This window comes from Ambystoma mexicanum, chromosome 8 (genome assembly GCF_040938575.1).
Source record: "Ambystoma mexicanum isolate Mex_15411 chromosome 8, UKY_AmexF1_1, whole genome shotgun sequence".
In the NCBI taxonomy this organism is placed as follows: domain Eukaryota; kingdom Metazoa; phylum Chordata; class Amphibia; order Caudata; family Ambystomatidae; genus Ambystoma; species Ambystoma mexicanum.
The window spans coordinates 1,427,054,489-1,427,081,040 of NC_090929.1; the positions used below are offsets into that span (position 1 = coordinate 1,427,054,489).

General features: G+C 47.6%; 1 protein-coding gene across 2 annotated transcripts in view; it reads left to right on the top strand.

Annotated features, from left to right (window-relative positions):
* MMS19 (MMS19 homolog, cytosolic iron-sulfur assembly component) overlaps window positions 1-26,552 on the top strand; it is a 1,998,114-nt gene that overhangs the window by 304,788 nt on the left and 1,666,774 nt on the right. For both annotated transcript variants that reach the window (XM_069611573.1, XM_069611574.1), the window contains exon 6: window positions 25,709-25,778. In XM_069611573.1, the coding sequence (XP_069467674.1) occupies window positions 25,709-25,778 (70 nt within the window). The remainder of the gene's footprint in view (window positions 1-25,708; window positions 25,779-26,552) is intronic.

The following is a 26,552-nucleotide window of genomic DNA, read 5'->3' on the forward strand; positions in this document are numbered from 1 at the left end:
TCCAGAAAGGGGACAAAGTGCTGGTCTTGTTACCCACATCATACAATAAAATGTTGGCCCAGTAGAGAGGTCCAATACAGTGGTAGCAGTGCTTGGTCCTGTGAATTACTTAATAGAACAGCCAGACAGGAGAGAAGAAAAAAAACTACCACGTCAACCTCCTGAAAGCATGGAAGGAGCCCAATAAAAGCACCAACAGGGATGAACGCATTATCAAGGGACGCATGAAACAGAGAGTCAGAACCAATCACGATACAGGCCGTTCAGTGGGGTCCTCGCTTAACGGAAGAGAAGAAGAAACAATTAATGGAAATCCTTAACCCTTTTAGTGGCGTTTTCTCTTTCTACCCTGGAAGAAGCTCACTTGTAGAACATCGAATAGGAATAGAGACATTACCAAACTAATACGTCAGAATTAGACCATATCGACTTCCGGAAACAAAAAGAGCAACAGTACAGGCAGAAGTTGAAGAGATGTTGAAACTGAGAGTAATAGAAAAATCAACCAGTCATTGGTCTTCCCCGATAGTGCTGGTCCCTAAACCGGATGGTTCCACCTGGTTTTGTATGGATTATCGAAAACTAAATGAGATTTCTACATACCAAGCCGATCCCATGCCTTGTGTAGATGAATTGTTGGAAAGGCTGGGAGCAGCACAGTATCTCGCGACTATAGACCTTACCAAGGGTTATTGGCAGATACCTTTAAGAGAAGAAGACAAGATCAAAACTGCTTTCTCCATTCCATCGGGATTATACCAGTTTACAGTCTTGCCTTTTGGACTCCAAGGGGCCCCGGCCACGTTCCAGTCATTGATGAACCAGGTGCTGAGAACTCATAGTGCCTATTGTTCGGCATACTTAGATGACATTATAGTATTTAGCAATAGTTGGAAAGAACATCTTATTCATCATCAAAAATGTCATCAAGGAGTTGGACGGAGCGGGCTTAAAAATCAACCCGAAAAAAACAACCATAGGTGCCCAACAAACCCGGAATCTAGGATATCTAGTTGGGGGTGGAAAAAATACATCCTCAACTAGACAAAGTAGAAGCCATTTTGAAGTTACCAATGCCAGACAGGAAGCAGATCAGGGCCTTTTTGGGTTTTGTGGGATACTATAGGAGGTTTATTCCCATGTTTTCAACAGTAGAGGCACCATTGACCGAAGCTTTGAAAGGTACCTACACCAAGTCCATCCACATGGACCAGGAAGCCTTTAAAGCCTTTAACCTCCTAAAGGAAGCCATTTCAGTACTCCCGGTGTTATGTTGCCCTGATTTCAAGAAAGAATTCTTCCTTCAAACTGACGCCTCGGGAGTTGGGTTAGGTGCCGTTCTTTCCCAGGGAGTGGAGGAAGATCTATACCCAGTGGCGTTTATTAGCTGAAAACTACTACCACATGAAGAGTCTTATTCCACTCTGGAAAAAGAGTGTTTGGCTATTAAGTGGTCTGTGGAAACTCTGAGATATTATCTCTTAGGTCGGACATTTACTGTCTTTACAGACCATGCTCCACTACAGTGGTTAGCGATACATAAGGATTCAAACCAGCGTGTTCTAAGATGGTTCCTTACTCTACAGGCTTTTTGCTTCAGAACTGTACATAGACCCGCATCGTTCCAGGTGGTCCCGGATTATCTCTCCAGAAGCATGGATCGACCCAAACGGCTCTTCTCCGGTGGGGGGGAGGGGGGTTTGTGTACGGGAAGAAGGGGAGAAATGGTGGAATCGCCTCCGAAGCGTTCATAGCATCGTCTGGCAGGGAGACAGAGGTACCCCGCAAAGCTCTGGTGTTGACGGCAGAGGCTGCATGGCAAACCACGGGCAAAGAGAAAGGGGGCAGGGCTTGGGGGTATATTTATAGAAAGAGGCCAGAGCAGCCCTGATTGGTCCACACAGCCCCAACCCCTATATAAGGGTGAAAATGATGGACTGTGTTTTTCCGCTTCTCTTGCAGAATACCGGGGGGAGGGGAGGAGAGAGGGGGGGGGGAGGGGAGGAGGAGGGGGAGAGGGAGAGGGAGGGGGAGGGGAGATAGGGGGAGGGGGACGGGGGGGGAGACATGGATGCACCTGCAACGCTCTGGGCGTATGAAGACTAGGCGTCACCTTTTCATGGTTCATCCTTATCACAGAGGAAGAAAGAACTCTATTCAAGAACTTTCAACAATCATTTTATTTTTTTAATTTTCTATGTGAACCTGAATAAAGGCAATTTTAAGTTCCTTCAAGCCAGCTGCTGTCTGCCTCATTCTTACACTGGCATTTCTCAACACCTGTGTGGGTATTAAAGAATTCTGCTCCCGATTCTTTCATCCAGCACTGTCTAAACCAGTTTCCCATTCTGCTTTCATTCAGAATTCACTCCTACTCTGGAGGACAATCGGTGTACCGCATAAATTTGACACCATGCCCGAACCATCAGTCTCCGGTTCTTCAGGGAGGTTTGGCCAGCGACTACTCGCTAAGTTTATGAATGTCTTATACAACAGGACCTGTCCCATTGAAAGGCCATATCGGTCTACCAATTCCTTGAATGCCTCTATTTCCCATTTTCAAACACATCTCCCTATAATGTCACTCCCACATCTTCACTTTGACAATCTAGCTCTTATATCGCCTTCCATTCCTGCTACGTGCAACACTATCAGGGTATTGAGAAAATGTGGGTGCTTTACTGCCACCTTTCTGCCAAGCCTCAATAACATTAGCCATTGCCTATGTTGCATCCCGCCTCTGCCTCCTTCCATGCGGCCTTTGTAGGGTTATCGTGGCTATTTTCCTTCTGGCGTACACCCAAAACAAGGCTCCCGTTTTCACATGTACTACCTCAAAATGTCTGCGGGGCACCTCAAAGAATACATTTAAATAGAAATAGAACATTCTTGGTAGGAGAACGATCTTTATCAGGACTTTTCTCCAAATCAAGGAGACTGGTGGTTTTTTCCATTGTTCCAGTGTCAGCCCCATCCTAGTAAGAGACCTATCAGTATTGCAGTAGATAACATGTCGTACATTTATTGCAAGGAATCTGGTACCCAATGCATTGGTACGTAGTCTCTGGCATACCAGATCTACACTGTAGCCTGGCCATGGAGAACAGGCAGGACTTCGTCCATTTAATCTTGATGCCGGACAGTACACCAACATTCTCAATTACCTCCAGAACATAGGGAAAGTTCACTTTCGGGTTGTTCAAATACAAAAGAATATCATTTGCATATAATGAGATCAAATGTCGACTCTCACACACCAAAATAGCTGCATCATTGCAAATATTGAGTACCACGCTGTGGAATAATTTCAACTGTTATCTCAGCATTCAGGTGCCTGCGGGCTTGTAGCGCTATATGAAACTTATTATTATTACTGAAATCCCTCCTCGCATATGTGGCTAGTGGTTCCAGGGCCATTAACAAAAAACATGGGCGAAAGTGGGCAGCCTTGTCTTGTGCCTGATTGAACAATCAATTCCTTTAAAAAATATCTCCCCCCCCCCTGTTTTAACTCTTGCAGCTGGTTTTGTGTATAGAAAGTGAACCCCCGTAAGGAAGCCCTTTGTGGGACCACATTTCCATACTACTGCGAACATTGACAAATCTCAGGAATTCAGTCACTTCTCCCAAGGGCAGAGCCTTTCCTTGTGAGGGGAGCCCGCTGTGCAACATTCCTCCGACCCCCTGGGGTGGCAGCTGCGTGAAGCGGGTCCTCGCAGGGAGAGACTACCACCCCAGCTCCCCCCAGGGAAAAGGACTCCTGTTCTGATGAGGAACTCCCTTTCCATCTCACTCAGAAGTCTAATAAGACCATACTAGTTGACAGAAAACCAGAATCCTCCCACATCTGCTATTGTGATATTTTTACAGACAATAAATACTTGCATAATACTGAGATGAGTGAAAACCCTGCAGTGATAAAGAATAAAGTACCTATTAGGTCCTGGGACGAAGAAACCCAAAGGAGTTATAACGAGTATAACTCCGACACAAAGAAAAGATTGCCACAAGAAACTGGGGAAGCCCCAGAGCAGCATCATAAAAGTAGGAGGAGCAAAAGAACAAAGGAGAGAGACCCGGGAGTTTCGAACCAGCTGGAGAAAGGAAACTGGTAAGCCAGAGAAAACTCTGCTTTCCACGCAGGCAAGCAGCTGGAAGGAGGAAGTGCCAGAGTTGCCCTATTCACGGGGCAGACCGAGTCTGCCAGTCGGATAACAGTCCCAGGAGGAATACTCCAGGAAGGCTGAAGCGAAGCTGTGGCTTGGAAGTGCCCGAGCTGCAACAAGTAACCGTGAGAGCCTACCTACCTGACAGAGGTCTCAGGAGGGAACTGCAGGAGAGAAGTGGTGGCTGGGAAGGATTGTAAACCCCTTCCAATGCCGACACCGAAGCATGTCAGAAGAAGAGGGAGTGAATATGACAGCCATCCTGACAAACCATGGAGAGACTCAGAAGGCGAGTGCCGACCCGGGGAGCCATCCCTATTGCATTGCAGGTAATGGGCAGAGCGGTAGATCTGGGAAGAAGGCACAGATAATGAGTGGTTCAATCATATCTGTCATAGTATGAAAAACGAATATAATGATTGGAGTCAGCCGACTCGTCCCAGTGAATGTTTGTATACTAAGAAGAGTGAGAATCATTCAGGGACTCGGCCTACTCATCCCAGTGAATGGAAAAAATCATAAGGAGTGAGACTGAGGGGGGGGGGGCGTGGCTACAGGCCATGTAAGAAGACGTGATCACCGAAGTGCTCCTGTCGATCCTGACATGATCCGAAATATTACTATGCTAACTGCTACCCAAACTGGCTGAAATCGTAGGCATGAATGTATCAACATACACTGCCCAACCGGAGCCTTTCGTCACAAGCAGGATACAAGGAACTCCGGGTATAATCCGCTCAGAGAAAAACGCGGCGGCTAGAGAGAGGAGGAACCAAGATGGCAGCCCGAATGTAACAAAGGACTGCGATTCGGCGATAAGCTCTCTGAGGCGGACGTCGGATGGTGATTGTGCCAGGAAGGAGTATAGCAATCGAGAGGTCCGACTCATAAACCGGGAAAAAAGGGTGCAGTTCCCCCGCTGCTGCACTGTAACACGGGCCAAGAGAGAACAGACGTGAGGCTGGCCAGGGAAACAGGCGCTGAGACACGCACACACAAAGGGCTGTGATCAAGGCGGACCACGAGAAGCGCATTGGCGCACCCCGCCAGACGTCGGATGGAACATCAAGGAACTGAATGCAGCGGACGGAGACCCACGCATACCATATGTTGTTGGTGGTGCACCTAGACAACAAACCTCATCCACATTAACGCATGGACACCCACCGCCCCGCTGGAGCTTCCATATTTACTAAGCTTGAGAATCCGTGCTGGAGACCTGTCATACCGCCCAGTGAGAAGTTCCAAGAGAGGGGGCAGACCTATGACAAGAAGCGGGACACGGAGCTGAGGACCCTGACACGGGGGGGACCCACTCCAGACCCCAGACTGGAGAGCAGAGCTCAGGACTCCGTGGTCTCAAGCAAGATAGCCCCAGGCCAACAGACAGTCATGAACAGGACAGGCCCGGGACAAGCGAGGAGCCGGACTGCAGGCACATACTGCAGAGACACGTGGCGGCACACAGGCGGACTCTGGCCATGGTGCCGGGCTGACCGTGAGTAAAGGCATAACCTAGGGCCACGCTATCGGCGCAGGGCAATGGGAGGCTGAATAGGATAGAACGGCCCACGGAAGCAATGTGCTGCTGGCTAGTTCTGTGCATCAGACCAGGCTTTGGAGCTAAAAGCTGAGAGGCGAGCTGAACCCTCTGAGGCCTCCGTCTCGCAGTTTTAAACAATACCAGCCGCTGTCGGCACAAGACACAGCTAATGCTTGCACAAGCTGCAGACAATTGACACAGCCCACTAGATCCCCTACACAAACGCAGGCAAAATATGCACCCGTGCAGGGACCCAGGAAAAACACAGTAACCATTATCTAGGAACTATAGGCAGCCAAGGGCGACCTAGTGGCTACTGTAAAACACGGCAACATACGGGCCAGGAAGGGTCCCATAGACAAAGGGCCACAGCTGAACCAACTGCAGAGGCCATCACCGGTGCAGCCTCGGTGGAGAATGAAAAAGGGCCCTGTGCAGAAAAATAGAAGCTGCGGGATACAACCACCTATGCCAACACACTAGCCATAAGAAGATACAGAGTATGCGATATTGGAACCCACATGTAGACCCAAGCAACGACCTCCCACTACATCTGTCAAGAAGCCGAATCTCAGTCATCCCAAACCAGACCACTCAGCCACGCGGAAATGGCATCCAAGCCACCCAAGACAAAAGGGAAGCAACCCACAATGGAGGAATACACAAAGACACCACAGTCAAAGGAAGGGGCAAGGAATAGGGAAAGAAACCCACAAACGGACGCAAGCCCGACACGTAATGATCAACAGATCCTGGATGCAATTGCTTATCTGAAATTATCATGGGAAACCAAACTACAGGCGGCTATGTCCGAACTCGGGCGGTGCAAGAGGATGTCAACCTACTCAGACAGGATGTACGGAAAATAGCAGATCGCGCAGATGACCTGGAGAAGGAAACGGCCCTAACACAGCAGCAGGTGCAATGTATGCCTCGGAAATTCACACTGAAGCAACAAGTAAGCAACCTGGAGAATGGAGCAGAAGAAGCCGAAGGGCGCGCCCGAACGAATAACATACACATAGTGGGGCTTCCGGAAGGGGAAGAAGGACCCAACCCAACGGACTACGTTGAGAACATGTTGCTGCAAGAAATAGGAGGAGGTGTGATTACCCAGGGGTTTGCGGTGGAGGGAGCGCATAGGGCCCTGGCAAGGAAGCCCCTCTCTGGGCCCCCCCCAAGGCCTATAATTGCAAAAATTCTGAATTACCGGGATAGAGAAAAGATCCTGGAACACTTCCGGAAAGGGGGCACAATACAAAGAGCCTCCGTGTCTATCACGGTTTACACGGACTATACCCTGCTGGTCTAGAGGCGACGACTGAACTATGGGACGGTGAAGAAGAGGTTGCGAGAGGCGGGCTACAGATATATGCTAATGTACGCGGCTAAACTTGGTGTTCCTTAAGAACAGGGCCTTGTTTTTTTAAACCCCAGGGAATGCGATGGAATGGCTGGATGCCCAGAATTGCCCACTGGAAACGGATGGCCTCGAAGAGGATGGAATAGAGAAATGAGGCGCCGACTCTGGACACAGAGGTACTATATGAACTCTGCTACTGTGACTTAATTATAAGATAGGGCAATGATGACCCGGGAAATTAGAGTTATAAGCTAAACATAAAATATTCGTGCAGGCATAGCATAATGGTGCGCAATTGCAGGATGCACAAAGGACTCACTCTTGCGCCCTAGTAATAGTTTAGTTGGGTTGCTGGTAGTGTGGCAACCCGGCGCTGTGTTCCTAGCACCAACGTTGCTGAGTAGGGACTAAATGCGGGAGGGCCTGAGATCCAGGGATGGAGCTGGGGAACAGTTGGGCATGGGAAGGGAGGTGAGTTGGGGAGTGTGTAGTGGTTTTGAGGGTAGAGGGAGTTGGAGGGTGTGCAGTGATGATAGTTTGGGCACGAGCCTATGCCCTTGTGCCGCGGCGCAAGCCACGGAAGACCGAGGATAGCGCCGGGTCTGGGTGTGGATGGATGAATGATGGGAGACCTTAAAATCGCTACCTGGAATGTCAGGGGACTAAATAGCTACCTGAAAAGAAACAAGATTATGATGTACCTGAAAAGGCAGAAAGTAGACATTGCGCTACTACAAGAAACCTACCTCACCAGAGAAAAGTTAGAGGTGATGAGAGGGAAATGGAAAGGTACCACAGTAGGAGTGTCATATTCGCCATATGCCAGGGGGGGTAATCACCTGGGTAGCACCGCACATCCCCTTTCAGTTACTACAATCAACGATAGAGATGGATGGGAGGATGGTAGCTGTGCGGGGCTTGATTGAAAATGGGGAAGTGTGTATCATTAATACATATGCCCCGAACCAAGACACTGTAACTCACTTTAAGGCACTATATAGTCAAATAAGACCATTCCTGGGGGTGTGGTCATATGGGGAGGTGACTTTGATTGCTCATTAGATCCTAGAGTGGATAGATCAGGCAAGAAACTAAATAAACCCACCCCAGCAGCCAAAACCTTGACAAACCTGCTGAGAGATTTTAAGCTAGAGAACATATGGAGGCTACAACACCCATACGACAGACACTACTCATTATTCAGCCCCAATTCAAAAAAGGTAGCCAGCGCTCCTCTCCAGAAAGAACATGGCATGATAACCTGTTCTGAGATGAGTTTGCAGCACAAGCTTTTTGCTCACTGTACCTTTCACAGATGGGAAACAACCATTTACATATCAGTCTTTGTCCCGCCCACATGGGCAGTCCAGCACCGAAATGCTATGGCAATTGCCCCCAGGTAACCTAGGGTGACCAACCCCAAGTTCCTTGCAAATATTTCAAAAAAGGTAACCTGTTCTGGTACTCTTGTTCAGAGAGGGATTGCCATAGCATTTTGATGCTGGACTGCCCATGTGGGCAGGACAAAGACTGATATGCAAATGGATATTTCCCAGCTGTGAAAGGTACAGTGAGCAAAAAGCGTGTGCTGCAAACTCTCATCTCAGAACAGGTTATCATGCCATGTTCTTTCTGGAGAGGAGCGCCTGCTACCTTTTTTGAAATATTTGCAAGGAACTTGGGGTTGGTCACCCTAAGTTACCTGGGGGCTACCAGACGTGGACTCCCTGCTCACTGTCAACAGAGAGGCACAGCTTCACTTCACTGATGAGGCCCAACAAGGCTGAAATGCGTGTATGGGGTTGCTGTTGGTACTCTTGTTCGGAGAGGAATTGCCATAGCATTTCGGTGCTGGACTGGATATTTCCCATCTGTGAAAGGTACAGTGAGCAAAAAGCGTGTGCTGCAAACTCATCTCCGAACTTGTTGTCATGCCATGTTCTTTCTGGAGAAGAGCGTCTGCTACCTTTTTTTTGCATTATTCAGCCCCACACAAACTGTACACACGGATGGACTATCTGTTTGCTTCCCCGGAGAGAATTGAAGAAATAGTGCGGACAGAATACAAGGCGAGGGTCTTTTCAGACCACTCACCGTTAATTTTAACTTGGCAATACCAATCCACCAGAGCTAGAATCCCTACATGGCGGTTGCGAGCTGAAGCTGAAAGGGGCCCCTAGGGGTCCCTCACGTCTATGGAAACAAGGCAAGTCACCACACACACGATAGATATGCCAGACACGAGGTTGTATTTCCAAAGCTAGGGTTTATTGCAAAGCAAATAGTCTCAGTTGGCCAACTCGGTCTCACGCCCCACAACGTGTATCTCTAGACCTCGAGGGACGCAAGAGAGCGAATTACGTACATCAGTTACATATATACAAAATGCATATGATACAATCAGCTGTGACATGTTTAACACCCCCCTTTGTTGGTTTCTTTGAACTCGGTTTGATGATGGACACTTTCGACGAATATGACACCTTCAAATGTCTATTCTAGTTATAATATGAAACTTTGCAAGTGCGGAGACATCTTTTCTTTGTTGAACAGAGCACAGTGCTTCTGTTCTTGGAAGCAAGCTACATACGGAGGAAAGGTCACATTCCAGACCTTGCTATCTATGAGGTGCTATTTGTGTCCTGGGAGCCGACACGCTCTACAGGGCTCGGAAAAGGGGGCCTTAAGAAGAGCATAATTCAAGCCTTTAGCTGCTTTATTCTACCATATAACGAGACTGGCTGGCAGCTGTGAAATGATTAAATGCCCTGTGGCTCTGCTTCAAGGCTACATTCGGGAGGGAGCCGGGCATTCCTTCCCGGCGCTGCCTATGTTGTATTACATCTAACTCTTATTAGCCTTGCGGCCCTGCAGCCTTGTCCTTTCACGTTCAGACAACAATATTATCAGTCGAGCAGTGTAAGCAGAAAATGTGCTGCGAAGCAATTTGAACAGAAAGCAATGAGCAATTGTTAGAAAACAAAATGGCGAACCTTGTTACATCAAAATGACCATTCATTGGTAAACTCGGAAACCTGTATTTCTATCGTATCGTACATGAGACGGTTGGCCTTCGGCCACCAAAATACGTTTGCCGTCAATCATGAGGGGTATCCATTTTTCTAGACTGACAAAGCACTGAAAGGCACTGAAAGACAGTGTTTCGAGAAGACCTAAGGGTAGAAATAGTAGAATATTTTGAAAATAATATAGGGAGTGTAAAATCAGCCGGCACGCTATGGGAGGCATTTAAAGTGGTGGTACCGGGAGCAATAATGGCAAAATTTAGAGGACTGCAGGGAGACATAGTGCAAGGGCTGCAGGAAGCAGAGGCTGAAATCGAAGCGGTCATGCAGAGAGGGGACAACACCTTAGAAGGGGCTGACACCATAAAAAGACTACAGCGGGTATGTGAGGAGCACTGGGCGAGGCTATGTAACCTAAATTATAAGAAATACATGGAGAGACAGCATGCTGGCGGGGACAAACCGGGGAGGCTGCTGGCATGGCTATATAAAAGCGAGACACCGAGACCGGCAATTAGTGCAATACATGGGGCAAATGGGCAGATGCTAGACACCCAAGAGGAAGTTAATGAGGGGTTTCTTGAGTTCTACAAACAACTGAATGGGGATGCAGAGGGGGGCGATTGGGAAGAGCTAGTGGAAACACTAGGAGACATTGGCCTGCCCAAACTGAGCACAGAGGAGAGAGAGAATTTAGACGCTCCCATCACACTGGAAGAACTAGAAGCAGCAATCGAGGCATTGCCCACCTGCAAAGCCCCGGGGGCAGACTGACTCCCTAGCGAGTTCTACAAATCTTATAAGACAGAGGTGCTGCCCTCGTTGTTGACTATGCTCAACAAAGCCCTTGAAACAGGAATATTGCCTGAATCCTTACGTGAGGCGATAATCGTCCCGATCCTCAAACCTAATAAGCCGAACACGGACCGCAGCTCGTACAGACCGCTGTCCATGCTGAACCAAGATAGCAAGATTCTCACAGCCGTGCTAGCGGGCAGACTGAGACAGGTCATAAGTAAACGTATTCATCCCGATCAAACAGGATATGTCGCGCACAGAAGCATATCGGCCAACCCTAGGAGACTTCGAGTCATGGAACAGAAGGAAGGAATGGAGCAAGAAGTTGCAATTGTCTCCTTAGATGCGGTGAAACCCTTCGACTCTGTTAAATGGCCGTGGCTGATAGCCGCTATACAGGAGTATGGTATAGGGCCCGAATACCTGAAATGGGTTAAACTATTGTAGAGCTCACCATTGGCTAGAGTTAAAACGGGAGCGGTCATCTCAGAAAGATGGCAACTTAGCAGAGGTACCAGACAAGGGTGCCCCTGTTCCCCGATGTTCTATATTTTGGCACTATAACCCCTGGCTATATACAAGACAACAGTACGGAGAGGTGGGGATCTTCACCAAGAGAGGGCCACGTCTAATATCATATGCAGACGACATGTTGCTCTACTTGAGATACCCGGAAGAAAACCTGGAATATATCCTAGAAGTGATGGAGCGATTTGCGTCGCTCTCGGGCATTGCAGTCAATCCTAACAAGTTGTGCATATTCCCCCTAGGGAGATATAAAGGGATCCCGTGAAAATACCTACCCATCTTAAATACCCTGGGAGATCAAACTTTCAGACACCTTGGAGTAGACATTTACCACACCGCTGAAGATGAACACAAATGGAACGCTGAAAAGGCGGTGGTAAACATTGAGAATAGCATGAGATTCTGGGCTAAGCGCCCTTTGGCGATGGTAGGGAGGGCGGTTTTGCTGAAAATGGTGGTGTTTCCTAGGCGGTTGCACTTGTTTGGAAACATACCATATCTGGTACCTAGGCGGTATTTTAGTAAACTTCAGAACATATGTAGAGGCTTTCTCTGGCACAATACCAGGAATAGAATAGCCCTGTGGAAACTGCAAAACACATATGATAAAGGCAGCATAAAACGTCCCAATTTCGAGGTCTACCATTGGGCTAGCCAGCTGCAATATGTGGCCAGGTGGCTATCGGAAGACTCCACAGCGGAGTCTAGATTGTTGAGGTCAGACTGCGCCCCTTTCTTTCTGAAAGAATGGATATGGCTGCCCAAAACTGAACTACGTGGTAGCCCGAAAATGCTAGAATTGGGATGGCAAATGTGGCGGAAGGCGTTCCAGGCAATGGGAAACTTGGCCCAGTGCTCCCCCCCAGGTACCACTGGTAACGCTAAGCAAGGGGGATGCACAACTGAGGCAGATGATATGCAAATACTGGGAACCTGTGGGTATTGCTACCCTAGGAGATATATGGTAAGACGGGAATATACTGGAATTTGACGCTTTGGCAGAAGACACGTGCCTGCATCCAGGGCAATATATTAAATATACCAGACTGGGGCGACGGGTGAAAGAGACATTGTCTGAGATAGTGCTGGCAGACCAGCCAGACACTGTCATTGACACAATATATGATCTTGCAGAGGGGAGGGCATGAGGTCTCCAGGATTTATGAACTGCTGATGACTAGGGTGGGGGAAGAAGCAAGCCAGCTAAAACGAGATTGGGAAGAGGAAGTGGGAGAAAATATGAATGATGGGCAGTGGGAACGGGCTCAAAGGTATCATAGTGTCTAGAAATGCAAGGCTACAACAAATCCAACTATATGTAACGCACCGGGCGTACATGACCCCCCAGAGGATAGCCTGATTTAAAAACGCAGGCATACAAACATGCCCCAAGTGCGGAGAAGGGAATGCTGGGATGACACATGTTCTGGGCCTGCCCAGAAATCGGGGAATTCTGGAAAGGAGCGGGCCACCGCTTGGCAGAGAATGGCATTACACTAAGAGGAGTCGGTGTGGGCATGCATGATTTGGGGGCGGTGGGGTTTCCTAGATCCTGCGCATGCGAGTAAGCTCAAAGACCTGGCTTACAAATTGGCTTATCGCAGAATCGCTGTGGGCTGGAAAGCATGCCTCAGACCCAAGATAGAGGTATGGAGCGATGACCTTAAGAAGTGGGCTGACATTGAAATGGCAGTATGGACCGAGGCAGCCAATAGAGGAGGGGGGAGAAGAGACAGATATATTGACAGCTTGGAGACACTTAGGGGGCACATTATCCGGGTCTACCCAAGAAAATCCAAGCGGAGATGACCCCTGCCGAGACACGGAAGATGGTACAACCCTAGAGGAGGTGCCAGACGGCGAAATGGAATAGGCTCATGTTGTTGAGGGGGGAGGGGGAAGTGGGGAGGGGGGATGTTTTTTCTTTTTTGTTTCCCTTTTAGCGATTAATATTAAATAAGACACAAGCTATGTAAATGTACAACATATACCGCTAAGTTTGTTTATGTAATTAACTGTTGTAAAAACCAATAAAAATTGTTATAAAAAAAAAGTGAGACTGGTCATATGGGTACATCACACAAATCCTAAAATGCAGCAAATTGGAATAAGCAATAAAAGAGAAGGTGTGCAACTGGTGACACTGGTGTCAGAAAAAGAGAAACTCTAAACTACAATTGAGAGGAGCCAGAGTAAAATAATATTCAAGTGTCCGAGCGCATAGAGAGGAACTTGAGAAGCCAAAGAGAAATTAACAAAGGAACATAGGGAAGTCGCTAAAGAGAACTGAATGAACTGTTGCAAGAAATAGCTAAGAGCTATTTGAAGATCCTGTACTGAGAGGTATTTGCTGGAAAGCAATCCTAGGAGAAGTGAGTATTTCTCCTGGTCTTTAGGTATTTAGGATAAGTGATGGGGTCAGTGAAAATTAGTTTTGGACGGAGGACAGACTTTTACTTTGGATTTTAGAATGGACGAAGAGCACCATAGTTTAGTTGTGTTAGGTAGGGAAAGTCGAGCATTTTCTTATTATCTATAACAAACACCTCTTGAAATGGCAAATCCTGGTCTGTCGTCTTCTTCTGACCTACCACAACATCCATGCCCACCCTACCGAGTCATATGCCATAATTGCATCCAGCAATGCCACTGCATACTCTTCATTCCAACCGTTCGTGTGGGAGATCACATGTTGCAGTCTCTGCAAGTTGTCGGATGTGTTTCTATTTACTACAAACCCTTCTGGTCGGTATGAATCAAGACGAAGTACTGACCTCCATCTCGTAGCAAGTTTTCAACTAAGGATCTTGCATCTACATTCATCTTAGATCTACACAATCAGTAGTGTCTCTTCCCACCTTTAGGATTGTCACCATCACTGCCTCAGTCGCCCTGTCCCAGTAAGATAGCCTTATCCAGGATTTTGTACAGATTGGAGAACAGTCCTGTGTCAAAAGGAATTTTTCAAACTGGGTAAAGTCGAGGCAGGCTGCCGCTTTGACCTTTGGGTCTTGAAGCCAATGCTGTAACTGAAAATACCTGAGCCTTTCAATTTCACCCACCCCAAAGCACTGTTTGCACTCCGTAAAAGGCCTAATAGTTCGCTGGAACATGTCTTGGAGTTTTCTGCACCCGCCCAACCTTTTTTTTTTAAATGAACCTACTTCTGTCCCGGGTGAGAAGTCTGGGTTATTGAATATGGAAGTGAATGGGGACAGAAATGTTGTGATCTCATATTTCCCTGCTAGTTTGTCCCATGTTTCCCCCACTAGTCTAGTGATCGCGCGCGTGTACATGTGCTTCGGCCTATGCTGTCGCGGCAGACACTGCTCAGTCTCCAGGTAGTGCTTCACCACTGCCCGAACCATTGCTACCCACTGATTCCCCGCTTTCCCCCGAGAACCATTCCTGTATATGATGATCTGCAATTGGGACACCTCATAGTACAATCAGGAATTCGGGAGTGCCATCTCTCCTTCCCCCTCGGGGATGTTGGTAGTGCTTGACTGATCTTTGCTTTTTTGCTTTCCCATATGAAATCACCTGATTCTTTCCTAAACTTGGCAAAAAACATTTTTGGGGACTGGGACCGTGAGGGCTTGAAATGGGTAGAGCAGTTTAGGGCGCGTCACCATCTTGACCGCCGCCATTCCACTTATCCAGGAGATCTTAATTGCCTTCCACTTAAGGAGGTCCGCCTTAATGGTTTTCCACATGGACAGGTAGTTGGCCACGTACCAACCCTCCAGGTTTGGAGTAATCCTAATTCCCAAGTATTTGCTTTCCCTTGGGCTGCATATAAATGGTGACTCAGCCTTCAACCCCGCCACTTCCCTGCCTTAACCGTGAGGTTCAATAGTTCTTTAGTTATGTTGATCTTGAGGCCGAAGGCCACCCGAAGTCTGCTAGGCTTTACCTACTTGCTCTCAATGATTCCCCTGTACGTGCCAGAGTTAAGGGCATATCATCTAGGAAGGCTGCTACTTTATGCTGTATTCCTCCAAATGGTATCCCATGCACCTCAACCGAGTCCCTTATTAGTTCCAGCAATGGTTCTAAGTATATGGCGTGTAACAAGGATGATAGGGGACATCCATGTTTGGTCCCCCTGCTCCGTTGATCAGGAGGCGCGCCATTGGGGAGACGTAATTTGCCTAAACCATTTGCAGGAAGCTGCCTAGCACACCCATCCTTTCATCACACGGAATAGAAAAGGCCACTCCACTCTGAATGCCTCCTCGGCATTGAGGAACAGTAGGACTGCAGGGGCTGAGGACTTATTCCCCTTTTCTACCAGATGCGCTACCTGTCTTATATTGTCAAACGTCTGCTGCCCCTGTACAAAGCGAGGAGGAGGAGGAGGAGGAGGAGGAGGAGGAGGAGGAGGAGGAGGAGGAGGAGGACCCAGAGGACCCAGACCCAGCTTTTCCCTTTTGAGAGGGGAGTTGAGGCCTCTCACGTTGTGTGGACCACTTGAATGGTTATCCTCCAAGGGAGGCCTCCCCACATGACTCCCAGTTCTGCCACCTTCTATTCCCTCCCATGCTCTGCTCCTCTACCTTCTCTCTGCCTCCTCCGCTTACTTCCCGTCGCCCCATTTCCATATCCCTCATTTGGCCCCGTTTCACCCACTTGCTCCCATTCCCCTACTCCCCCACTCAACCCCCTGCTCCTTCCCTGCACCCATCCCCCCAACTTGGGGATGTCACCGCCCCTACCCACCTACACCCTCCCTTCCCCCCTTTGTTTCCCCCGTGGGCGCTAACGCCGTAACTGATACCAAGATGTAACATCCTCCGCTCCTATTGCCCAAACCAAGCCTTTTCTGTCCACCACCTCTTTTATAATTGGTCAAGGTATCATTCCTCCTCCATTGTTGTTACCATAAATCTTCCTTTCACCCCCTAGTTCTCCCCTCAGCTTGGGCTGTGGGCCCCGTAGGGCGGCTCTTTGCCTGCGTCATTCTTCCACTGTTGTCCATTCCCATATGCAAGGTCTCGATCGATTATCCGTTTGGGGGAGGCGGTCTTCCTGGAGTCCTTGTGTCATATCCAGCTGTAGAAGGTATTCTCCTTCCTGCACAGATGTAATGCGTTTTTGGACCCCATTCCATTCAAATACCAGGCCAAAGGAGAAAGTCAATTTGTAGCGGATTCCTTTACTGGTCAACTCCCTTACCACTGGGCCCATCTGCCTCCTCTAGAGCATTGTGCTTCTGGCCAAGTCCTAAAAGAGGGTTATTGTGGTTCCTTTATATGTAATTGGTTCCTGCACCTTGGCCGCTCACAGCACCGCTTCCTTCTGCACGTATCTTGAGAATGCTGCCAGCATGTCCCTCCCTCTGCCTGCCATTGAGGCCTGTAGCTATCTATCCAGTTCAGTGTTTTCCAGCCTTGTCTCCGAGGAGGCCTGCGAAGATCCTCTGAATCTCCCCCTTGAGGTTCCCTGTCTGCAATGGCTTCGGTTTTTTTTTACCCTTATATTCTCCTTGACCGTTTCTCCATGTCCTCCATCTGCAGTTCCAGGTTTTGTGTGGCTACCTGGAGCTGCACTATTGCTTCCCCCTATTCCGTCATGTCTTTGTCCACCTCTTGGAGGCCCTTTTCCAGAAGATCCATCCTTTCCCCTAGCTGACCAACCTCCTGTTTTATTTCCGTTAGGGCCATGTTAAGATCCAAACTCATTAACTGAAATTGTTCCTGGAATGCTTTCATTAATGTCGTCTGGAGGGACATCATGTTATGGAGACCCTGCCTTGAAATTGGTCCCAAAGGCTCCGTCCCATCGGGCTCCCTTTGTTCTAACATTTGTTGGGGCCCTCTTCCAGGGTCTGTCCCCTCTGCCATGCATGTCCACCACTGCTGCCGTCTGTTTTGAGGCCTTCCCTTTAGATGATTTGGACATTTGTCTAGTTTCCCAAGCCATCTTTCCTTCCTTCTGGGGCCCTTGTCGACAATCACTACTCTCGTGCCGGGTCTCCTTATCCCCACGTTCCTGTTCTTGAGATGGGTAGACAGGTCTCTGAGCCTCCCCACGCTGTCTGCTTTGTGCATTGTCCTCCTTTCGGGTTCTCGCCCTGTTGGTGTCCTTAAGTGAGTAAGATCTTCCAGTGCACCTCTGGGTCTCTGGGCGGCTTCCTCTCCTTGGGGCTGTGGCTAGGTGGCCCGCCTGGGTGCTGCGTCTTGTAGCTTCCCCCCTTCAGGTCTCTCACCTTCTTATCAGTGCTCTGCGAGGGCTGCCCTTTCCTTGTCACCCGCAAAACCAACCTCCTTGTGGCGCTGCGGCCCGGGGGTTCCTCGCCTTTGGGACCTCCCCCTCTCTCCATCTTCGTTGGTGTTCCTCAACCAGCAGGGATGCCTATTCCCTCGGCCGCCACGGGTGGGAGAGGTGGAGAGTGAGGGACGGGCCTGGCTGAGTCTTCTCCTGTCCCTCTCTCCCAGCCCGGAGCCTCTTCTCTTCTTGCGCCACCTTCCTCCACCTGGGGTTTGCTGGGGTATTTTTGATGCCTCGGTTGAGCCGACCACGAGTCCTCGCTGCCACCACCCATGCGACGGACTTCTGACTGCGGCCTCCGTGGCTCTGCACCATGCAGCTTTGCACAGTAGCTCTGATGCGGCCTTACTGCTTGTCCCCCTGCCGGTTCGTGTGTGGAACCCCGCCACTTTCCTGAGCTTCCCTCCGCCCGACAGTAGGCTTTCTCGGATCCGGGGTGATGAAAGAGTCTTTAAACCTTGCAGGGCTTGCCGAGCAGCTGCTGACAAGTCACCTAGTGTTGCCGGCCATCTTGGAATCCCTGCAAATATAATCTTAATCGAAGAGCAGCCATTCCTGTCCCCCCACAATCTTCTTTTATTTCCATTATGTTCAACCAGCGATTCTTGCGCTTCAAAAGCCAGGCCAGCAGCCTGCCTGCCTTTTATAAGTGTTAATGTGGCTTCACTAAGTATACAGCATAGTAGTTTCTCCCTAGTCTCTTCCCAAGCTTTCAGACATTTCTGTCTGTCACTAGACCACCCTCATCACCTTCCCCTCTTGTCTGAGCGATCTCAGGAGGATAGGCCCACCCCTCATAAGGAAAAATCTCAAGGGGCTATGCCCAAACAACCTGTATTACTTCCTGCAACAGATCAAGATTTAGGGCTCCCTTCCCAACCATTGGTCATCCCTAGTTCGGCACAATGGTTGGCTGAGGATATAGACAGGGTCATGAGGAGGATGTCCTTCATGGCCAACTTCTATGAAAAGGACCCTGCCTATTTTCAAAGTTTCCACTCCCCCCACTACAGCACACTCTGGGTCGCAGAGCCCTGCTCAATCCCCTGCTAAGAGGCATCGCCCGAGAATCCAGTGCAAGGCACAGTCATTGATCTCTGACCCAGACTCCGACCATGAAGACCGCTCTATTCAAGAGGCAACTGGCCCTTATTATGGGGATGATGCAGCAGAGCCTTATTACGGGGATGACGAATACCCTGAGGTTGACCCGAGGCAAATATGTATCTCATAGACTCAACCGTTGATCAATATCCCCGGTCACCAACTCGCCCATTGACAACCAACCCCTTCTAAAGGGAAGTGCTTGTCAAGGCGGCAGAGCATTTTCAGATAGAAACTCGGGAGGTACAACAAGATAAGGATTTTGTAGAAGAGATCCTTGGGGATAAGAAGGCTTTTACAGTTTATCCCTCTACTCAAGTCCATTCAGCGAAAGATACAGCCATCGCTGGAGACCCCTAATCTTACGCAGGCAGTAAACCCCTGCATAGAGAAACTGTTTAGACCTGCCCCTTCTGACCCGCTGTATATGAGAGAGCAATTGAAGCCTGATTCATTAGTTGTAACTACAACAATGAAGAGGGCTGGTACTTCCCTAGCTTCCTCTGAGGCCCCGCCTGACAAGGAAAGCAAGAGACTTTACACGATGGGCAGAACGTTTGCCTCCTCTGCAGCATTCCAGACTAGGATTGCTAACAATTCTACACTGTTGGCCAGTTACAACTGCGACCAATGGGTTGAGGGCTCTGCCTTACTATCATTGGCCCCGGAAACACTTAAGTCTCAGCTTGCCCAGGTGGCCGCAGAAGGCAGAGCAATCTCAAGCTGCTTATTAAAAACCAATCTTGACCCTGCGGACAACGCAGGCAGGATAATAGCAGAAGTAACTATTATCGTGCAAAATGCTTTCTCAGCCAAAATAGCTAAAGCCAGGCAAAACATAATTAAAGCTAGAAATAAACTAAAACATGATGCATGCATTAAGGAGACGAGTAACAAGTTTGGAGTGGAGACTTTTAAATTTGCCTCCATAACTGAAACAGAGTTACTGGAAGTGCTTGGTCTTATGAATCCCACGTCCTGTGCGGAAAATGTTACCTCCCTAAATCATTCTCCAAAATAAAGAGCAATTTGCTCTTATTTTGCTGAGAATCATTAACGCCTCCTTTAAGGAGGGTATAGTTCCCAAGGAGATCAAGAAGGTCACCATCACACCACTGGTGAAGAAAGTAGGATTAGATCCCAAGGACCCAGGGAACCTTTGGCCGATTACCAACTCCAACTTCCTACTTAAAATCCTGGACAGAATAGCCACCCAGCAGCTGCAGAATCATGTGGAAAATCACGCATCCCTACATCAACAGTCTGGTTTCAGAGCCTCACATAGCACGGAGACGGCTATGTTGGACCTCCAGAACCACATGCTGGGCCTGATGGATAGGGGTAAAATTGGGATACTGATGTTGCTGGATCTCAGTGCGGCATTTGACCTGGTCGACCATGAACTGTTGGTCAAAGCACTGAGAGATAATGTGGGATGCTCTGATATGGCGTTGATGTGGTTGGTCTCTTTTTCTTACAGATCGCCGAGCCAGGGTACACTGGGGAAATAACTTTTCTGATCCCATCTCAATCTTATTCGGAGTCCCCCAGGGTGCCAGTCTCTCGCCCATGCTTTTTAATATATATATGCGTACTCTGTGTAACATCTTGGTAGAAACAGGAGGTTTTTTTTCACTAATTATGCAGATGATACGCAGCTCATAATAGAGCTAGAGGGCTCCCACAGCATAGACGGCGAAAAGATTGGGCAAATATATAGCAAAATCAATGACTGGATGCAATCAAACTGGATGTGCCTCAATGACTCTAAAATGGAACTCATGCTGTTTGGGTCCAGCCGCCTTTTAGCTAAATTGGGGGTGGAGTACAAGTCATTCCAGATCAAGGAGGCCATAATCTTAGTATCCAATCAGGTCAAAACCTCAGGCATGATGATGAATTCTTCGGTTAACTCAAAAGCACATGATAACTTCCTGCGAAAGAATACAGCCTATCACCTGCAGCTCATGAAGGCCGTTAGGCCCTTCCTAAATGAAAACAATATGTCCACCATCGCCAGGGCTTTTGTTTTGTCTAGGCTTGACTATGGCAATGCCCTTCTTATATGTGCTCTTGCCAAAGACTTGGATAGCTGCCAAGTCATTCAGAATGATGCCGTGAGGCTGGTAAAACATCTCACGAGAAGAGACCATACCACCATGGCCAGAAGATCCCTTCAATGGCTTAGAGTGGAGGAGAGGATAAAGTTTAAATCCTTGACTCTCGTGCACAAATGTCTCTTCGGAAAAACTCTGTTATCTGAAGAAGAGCCTAGTACCCTACACCCCGCAGAGACAGTTGCGCTCGGCAGGAAGAATCTGCTGGTAGTGCCTATGGTTGTGCCTAAATATAAACTTAAGTCAGCTATGGGCCGATCCTTTGTAGTGTAGGCAGCTCAGTTGTGAAATTCCCTTCCCACAACCCTGAGAATGGAAGAGAATCATCTGCAATTTCGACATTTTTTGAAGACCCACCTCTTCAAGTAGTTTTTAAATCCCAGCCACTTAGCTTATTGGCTAGACATTGGAGGTCCGTTAGCTAGTTTTTGTCTGTCTTGTCAATGCGCCCTGATACCTGCGGGCTGCCGGCGCTATAGAAGCATGCATGCATGCATGCATACATACATACATACATACATACATGTTAAATGTTAAAGGTATATGTACCGTGCACCGTCACCAACGGAATTGGTCCCCAGGCGCTCTGGCGGATTGTTAACAATAAGGTGGGATGGGTTAGTAAGGTGAAGAGGGAGTAGGATAGTGAGAGGAGTGGTGTTCTGTTGGCAGCTTCAACTCAGTATACACCGGGTGCTGAGCTTTGGTGTGGGTATTGGATCGGTGTCAGTCCGCGTGTGCTGTTGCTCCGGCTTATGTGTTGTTGCAGTGTTGTGAAGTGTGTGCGGCTTGTGGTGCGAGAGATGGTTGTGTGAGTTTTTGAGTGAGATAAGTATGCAGAGTTTGAGGATTATATTGGTTAGTGGGTTACCTGACCTTTAGCATGCTGACATTCAGTTTTGTCTAAGTGTGGCACTTGTTGGCCTTCACAATCCTATCTGGAAGCGGTGCAGGCCAATGTTCAGAATTCTGTCTAGGTGTGGGCATGCTAACATTCACAATCTTATCTAGATGCGGCGCAGGCTGTTCACAGTTAGAAGTGTGGCACATGCTAACATTCAAGTTTCACCTAGGCGCGAGCATGCTATCCTTCAATCAAAATCCTATCTAGATGCGACACAGGCTAATGTTCACAATTCTATCTAAGTGTGGATATGCTAGTATTTATTTACAATTCTATCTAACTGTGGACATGCTAACATTTAGCCTGGTTGCACCAATCTGGTTTTAAACCAGAGATGCAAGCTACCCTTATCAACATGCCCGTTGAGCCCAATGTGCTCTTTGGCAAGGATGTCGAGGACGCCTTAAAGACGGCCAAAGAAGAATACGATACTTTCAAGTCATTGGGCCAACTCACCAATAAACCTACTGGGCAAAGAGGAAACAGGATTTTTAAAAATGTTTTTTAATTCTATTGTGGTATAAACCAAAACTGTTTTTTTTTCACAAATACAAAAGAAAACCTTCAAAAAGAATAAAATTTACAAATTTTACAAAATCTCATTAAAAGAAAAACCTGTTTCTCCAAATTTCTTAACTTCATTGCTTCAGTCTAGATGAGTAAATGAACTTTCTAATTTCCAATTAAACCTAACTGTTGTAGGACTCTAACCACGTTTATAGTCAATGCCGTTTCATGACCCGAAGTCATTCTCGCCCAGAAGTCTTCTGATGACAGCCAATCACTTGAGCAAACAAAACGTTCCAGATGTTTCTTTCGCACCTCCCATGTGCCTTCACAAAATCTTAGTAAATGCTCCAATGACTGGTCTTTTGGATCCCGACATTTTGAACATAGATGATTACTCCTTTCCCCCCAGCCCCATCGAGCAAGGACAGATACAGTGCGAATCAAACCCAAACGGAGTCTAAGAAAGTTTTGCCTCCCTTTAGCATCCGGGAATTTCATCAGATAGTTCGCTAAGGAACTGAGTCTCTTGTCCATTGAGGAAAGAGAGGGTGCCACTATTGAGGATCGTGTGTGGTCAGTTGTCTTTATCCAGTCCGTTATTAGTAGCTCCCTCTTGATCTTCATGGGGTTTGTGGTTAGAGTACCTATGTCGCTGTTGCATCTGGCAAGGATTTCTAGGGATACTTTCTTTAGGTCATACAGTACCCCCACCAAGACATGGCTCAAATGGACATTTAAATCTTCATAAAGTGTATTACGCCTAGGATTGATTATCAAGTTGAAAAGAGATAGAAGTTTACAATCAGCCTGCACCCCAATTGAGGAGAGGCCCAACTCGAACCGCAGGCTGGCCATTGGTAAGCTGTTTGTGAGACATAAATCTTTTAAAGCTCATGCGGCCACAATTCTCAGAGTGGTTCCACTTGTAGCCAAAGCCAAGGTACTGCCTGGGGCAACAATCGGCGTCAGTCCTCCCACAATTAACCAAGAGTAGCGTTTAGATCCCACCGACACGGTAGAGGCAACTCCTCCCAAGGTGGCACTCCACCTCAAAAGCCGTGACTATCCGCTCCAGGTGACCTCCCATGCCTCTCCAGTAGGAGGGCGCATATCCAGCTTCACCCACGCATGAGAGGGAATGGATCTATGTGATCCGACCGTGGCTGATTTTACAGCAGCCGAAAAGTTTGCATGTGAAATGTACAAACTACAAAAGGTTTGTACATTTCCCATGCGAACACACGTACAAAACCCCTACATACCCACACCCCCACCCACAACACACCCAAGACACACCCGCCCCACCAATACACCAAACATAAACAAACCCTACTTGCCTTTCCCTTATGTGATCGGGAACCGGCGCTGCAGGGTCCTTTTTCTTTTATTTTTTTCGGGTGTGCTGCGGGGTTGTCCACCGCAACACCCCGCTCACTATACCACACAGTACAGTGAGCGGGGTGTTGCGGGGGACACCCCTGCTGTCTTTTTTTACATTTTTATATTTGCCTACAATGCTACCGTCAAAGGTTCGAACCTTTTGATGGTAGCATTTTTTGAGTTTTTTGTATGTGAACATTTAGATTCGGTAAAGTACAATACCGGAGGGAATCGCCACAGACAGAACGGTGCTGTCCACTGTAACAGGCGCATACTGCGTAGAGCGCCTTGAGCAACCCCAGAACCACCCACCACGACAAAAGACCCATTCCAAGGAACATCAGTGCATCCTCCTCGAGGAGATCGCCACGCTTCTTCTAAAGGACCCCATCGAGGTTGTCCTGCCAAACCAGGTAAACAAGGGTATTTATTCAACCTACTTCCTTGTGCCAAAATAAATCTAACAATGCGCCCAGTATTAGATTTGCGCCCTGTAAACAAATGTCAAGCCACAAAAGTTCTGCATGACTACGCTACAAGAGGTAATCCCCCTATTAAAAAGGGGGGATTACATGGCAACACTGGATATGAAAGATGCCTATTTTCATATTTTAATGTTCTCAGCGCACAGAAGATTCTCGCGAACCAGCACTACTAATTCAAAGTGCTGCCCTACCAAATAGCATCTGCTCCAAGGGTATTCACAAAGGTACTGTTGGTGGTGGCAGCACACCTGCGCAGGGAGGCAATCCCAGTGTACCCTTACTTGGACAACTGGCTGATTACAGAGGAGTCTCTCCTAATTTGCAGAAGAAACATTCAAAGAACTATCAACCTTCTCTTTCAATTGGGCTTCTCGATCAGCGAGAAAAAATCAAGCCTAGTGCCAAGCACGACCAAACAGTTCCTAGGAGCTGTCCTAAACTCTCAAGAGGGGTTGGTCTTTCCATCAGAGGGAAGTGTCCAAAACATGTTACTGCAAATGCCACATTATCAGGCCGGCCGCCAGATAAGGGTGCGCAAAGCTGGCCCTCATGTGCGCCTGCACATGTGATCAATGCAGGAGTGGTTGGCGAAACACTGGTCTCAGGCAAGTGGTCAGTGGGATGATCTAGTGGTTGTTTCACCAACACTAGTATAAAATCTTCGCTGGTGGACAAGAAAAAACCTGTTGAAGGGCCAACGCTTCTACGATCCGCAAGTACAAGTGATTGTCATGACATATGCCTTACTCGCTAGGTGGGGGACACTCACTACCTTCACCACACAGCTCGGGGTCTGTGGTCTCATGTAGCAGCACAAAACCACATCAATCCACTAGAACATCTGGCAGTATTCGAAGCCCTTCAGGGTTCGAGTCTCACCTAGCAAACCAATCTGCAAGTCCTGACAGACAGCACTACAGTGATGTTTTACATCAACAAACAGGGGGGCACACGCAAAAATATGGAAATTGTGCAAGCTCCGAGACCATAGGATTCTAGCATCAAAATGTGACTGTCTGTTGCTGCCAGTGAAGGTTGTTGAAATAATCTCTCATAACAAGTAAGGGATCATCTGGCTGTGCAGGGTATTAGTTGCCTACTTTTTGTTTGTACCATGCTGTTGATGAGAACATTTGTAAAACTTATTTGTAATCAATTTGAAGTATGTACATGTGGAGCAACTCCTATTTTACAGTATATGGCTATCCTGGATATTATTTGTTAAAGGTTAGAGGCATGTTTAGAGGTTTTTCATTTGTTTCATTGTGTATTTGCTCATGGGGCCATATTTTAATTTACATGTGTGGCATTTGGGGTAAGCCTAAAAACAAATGAAGATGTGGTTAATTGATTTTTATATGCCATCAACAGCAGGACAATCCCCTTTGTCATAATTGGTTAAATATTTGCCCCAAAGGTATTTTGGGTGTAAACACAGGGACCATCCACTCTTGACTTTTAAGATGATTGAAATAAAGTCTTCTAACATTTTTTCTACCTCTCCTTACTAGTCGTTGATGCAGTTGGACCGCTACAGAGTGTACATCATTATCCTCAATTTCATGCAGACCAGGGAAGAAGGTAAGCACTCCTGTGTGCAAAGTGGTGCCTGCTTCTTTCTCACTGTAATGAGTTGGTGGCCTTGTACACTGTAGGGGTTTTCTTCCATGAGCTTCAATTCCATTGCTTTGGTAATATGCATCTTAACAAAGATGTAAATGATACACATTACATTTAAGGAACTTTCACTGCTCATTTGTTTAGTTAGTGAGGCACTTGGTTGCATACTAAAATTGAAGCATGCCTGTTTGGAATGCCCATGTTTGTCGACTCTATGCCAACTACAATTTACCAAGCTGATTCAGAAGGAGGGCTTAAATAGAATGTGTTGGTCATGTTCAGTCAATTTAAATATAATTACTGTCTTGCTGTCAGTTTCATGTACTGGTGAAGACTTTATTACTGAGCTTTACTTCTATGTTAATGTATAATTGTCATTTTAGTTGTAACTGACGGCTAGTTTATCTAGTAAGAACTCTTCATTTGTGACATGCGGACTTGGGTGTACAGGGATGCAGAGAGAGGGACCACTCCTCTTCCCCAGTTCAAAAGGGGTGAAGGCAGGGATGCTTCTTTTCTGCACTGTTAGTATGTTTATTTCTGAGGCTTGTGGATCTGCTTTGAATCACATGCTTGGCATAGGCCCACATCTAGTGGAAGCTGCAGGGTATTGCACATGAAGGTTTTCGAAGTTTGGAAAGGGACATCAACAGGGCGTAACTATAATATTATCCTTAGAGTGATGTACCCTGTTACCATGATCCCTCACGCGTCGAGATCCCTCAGATTATTTTT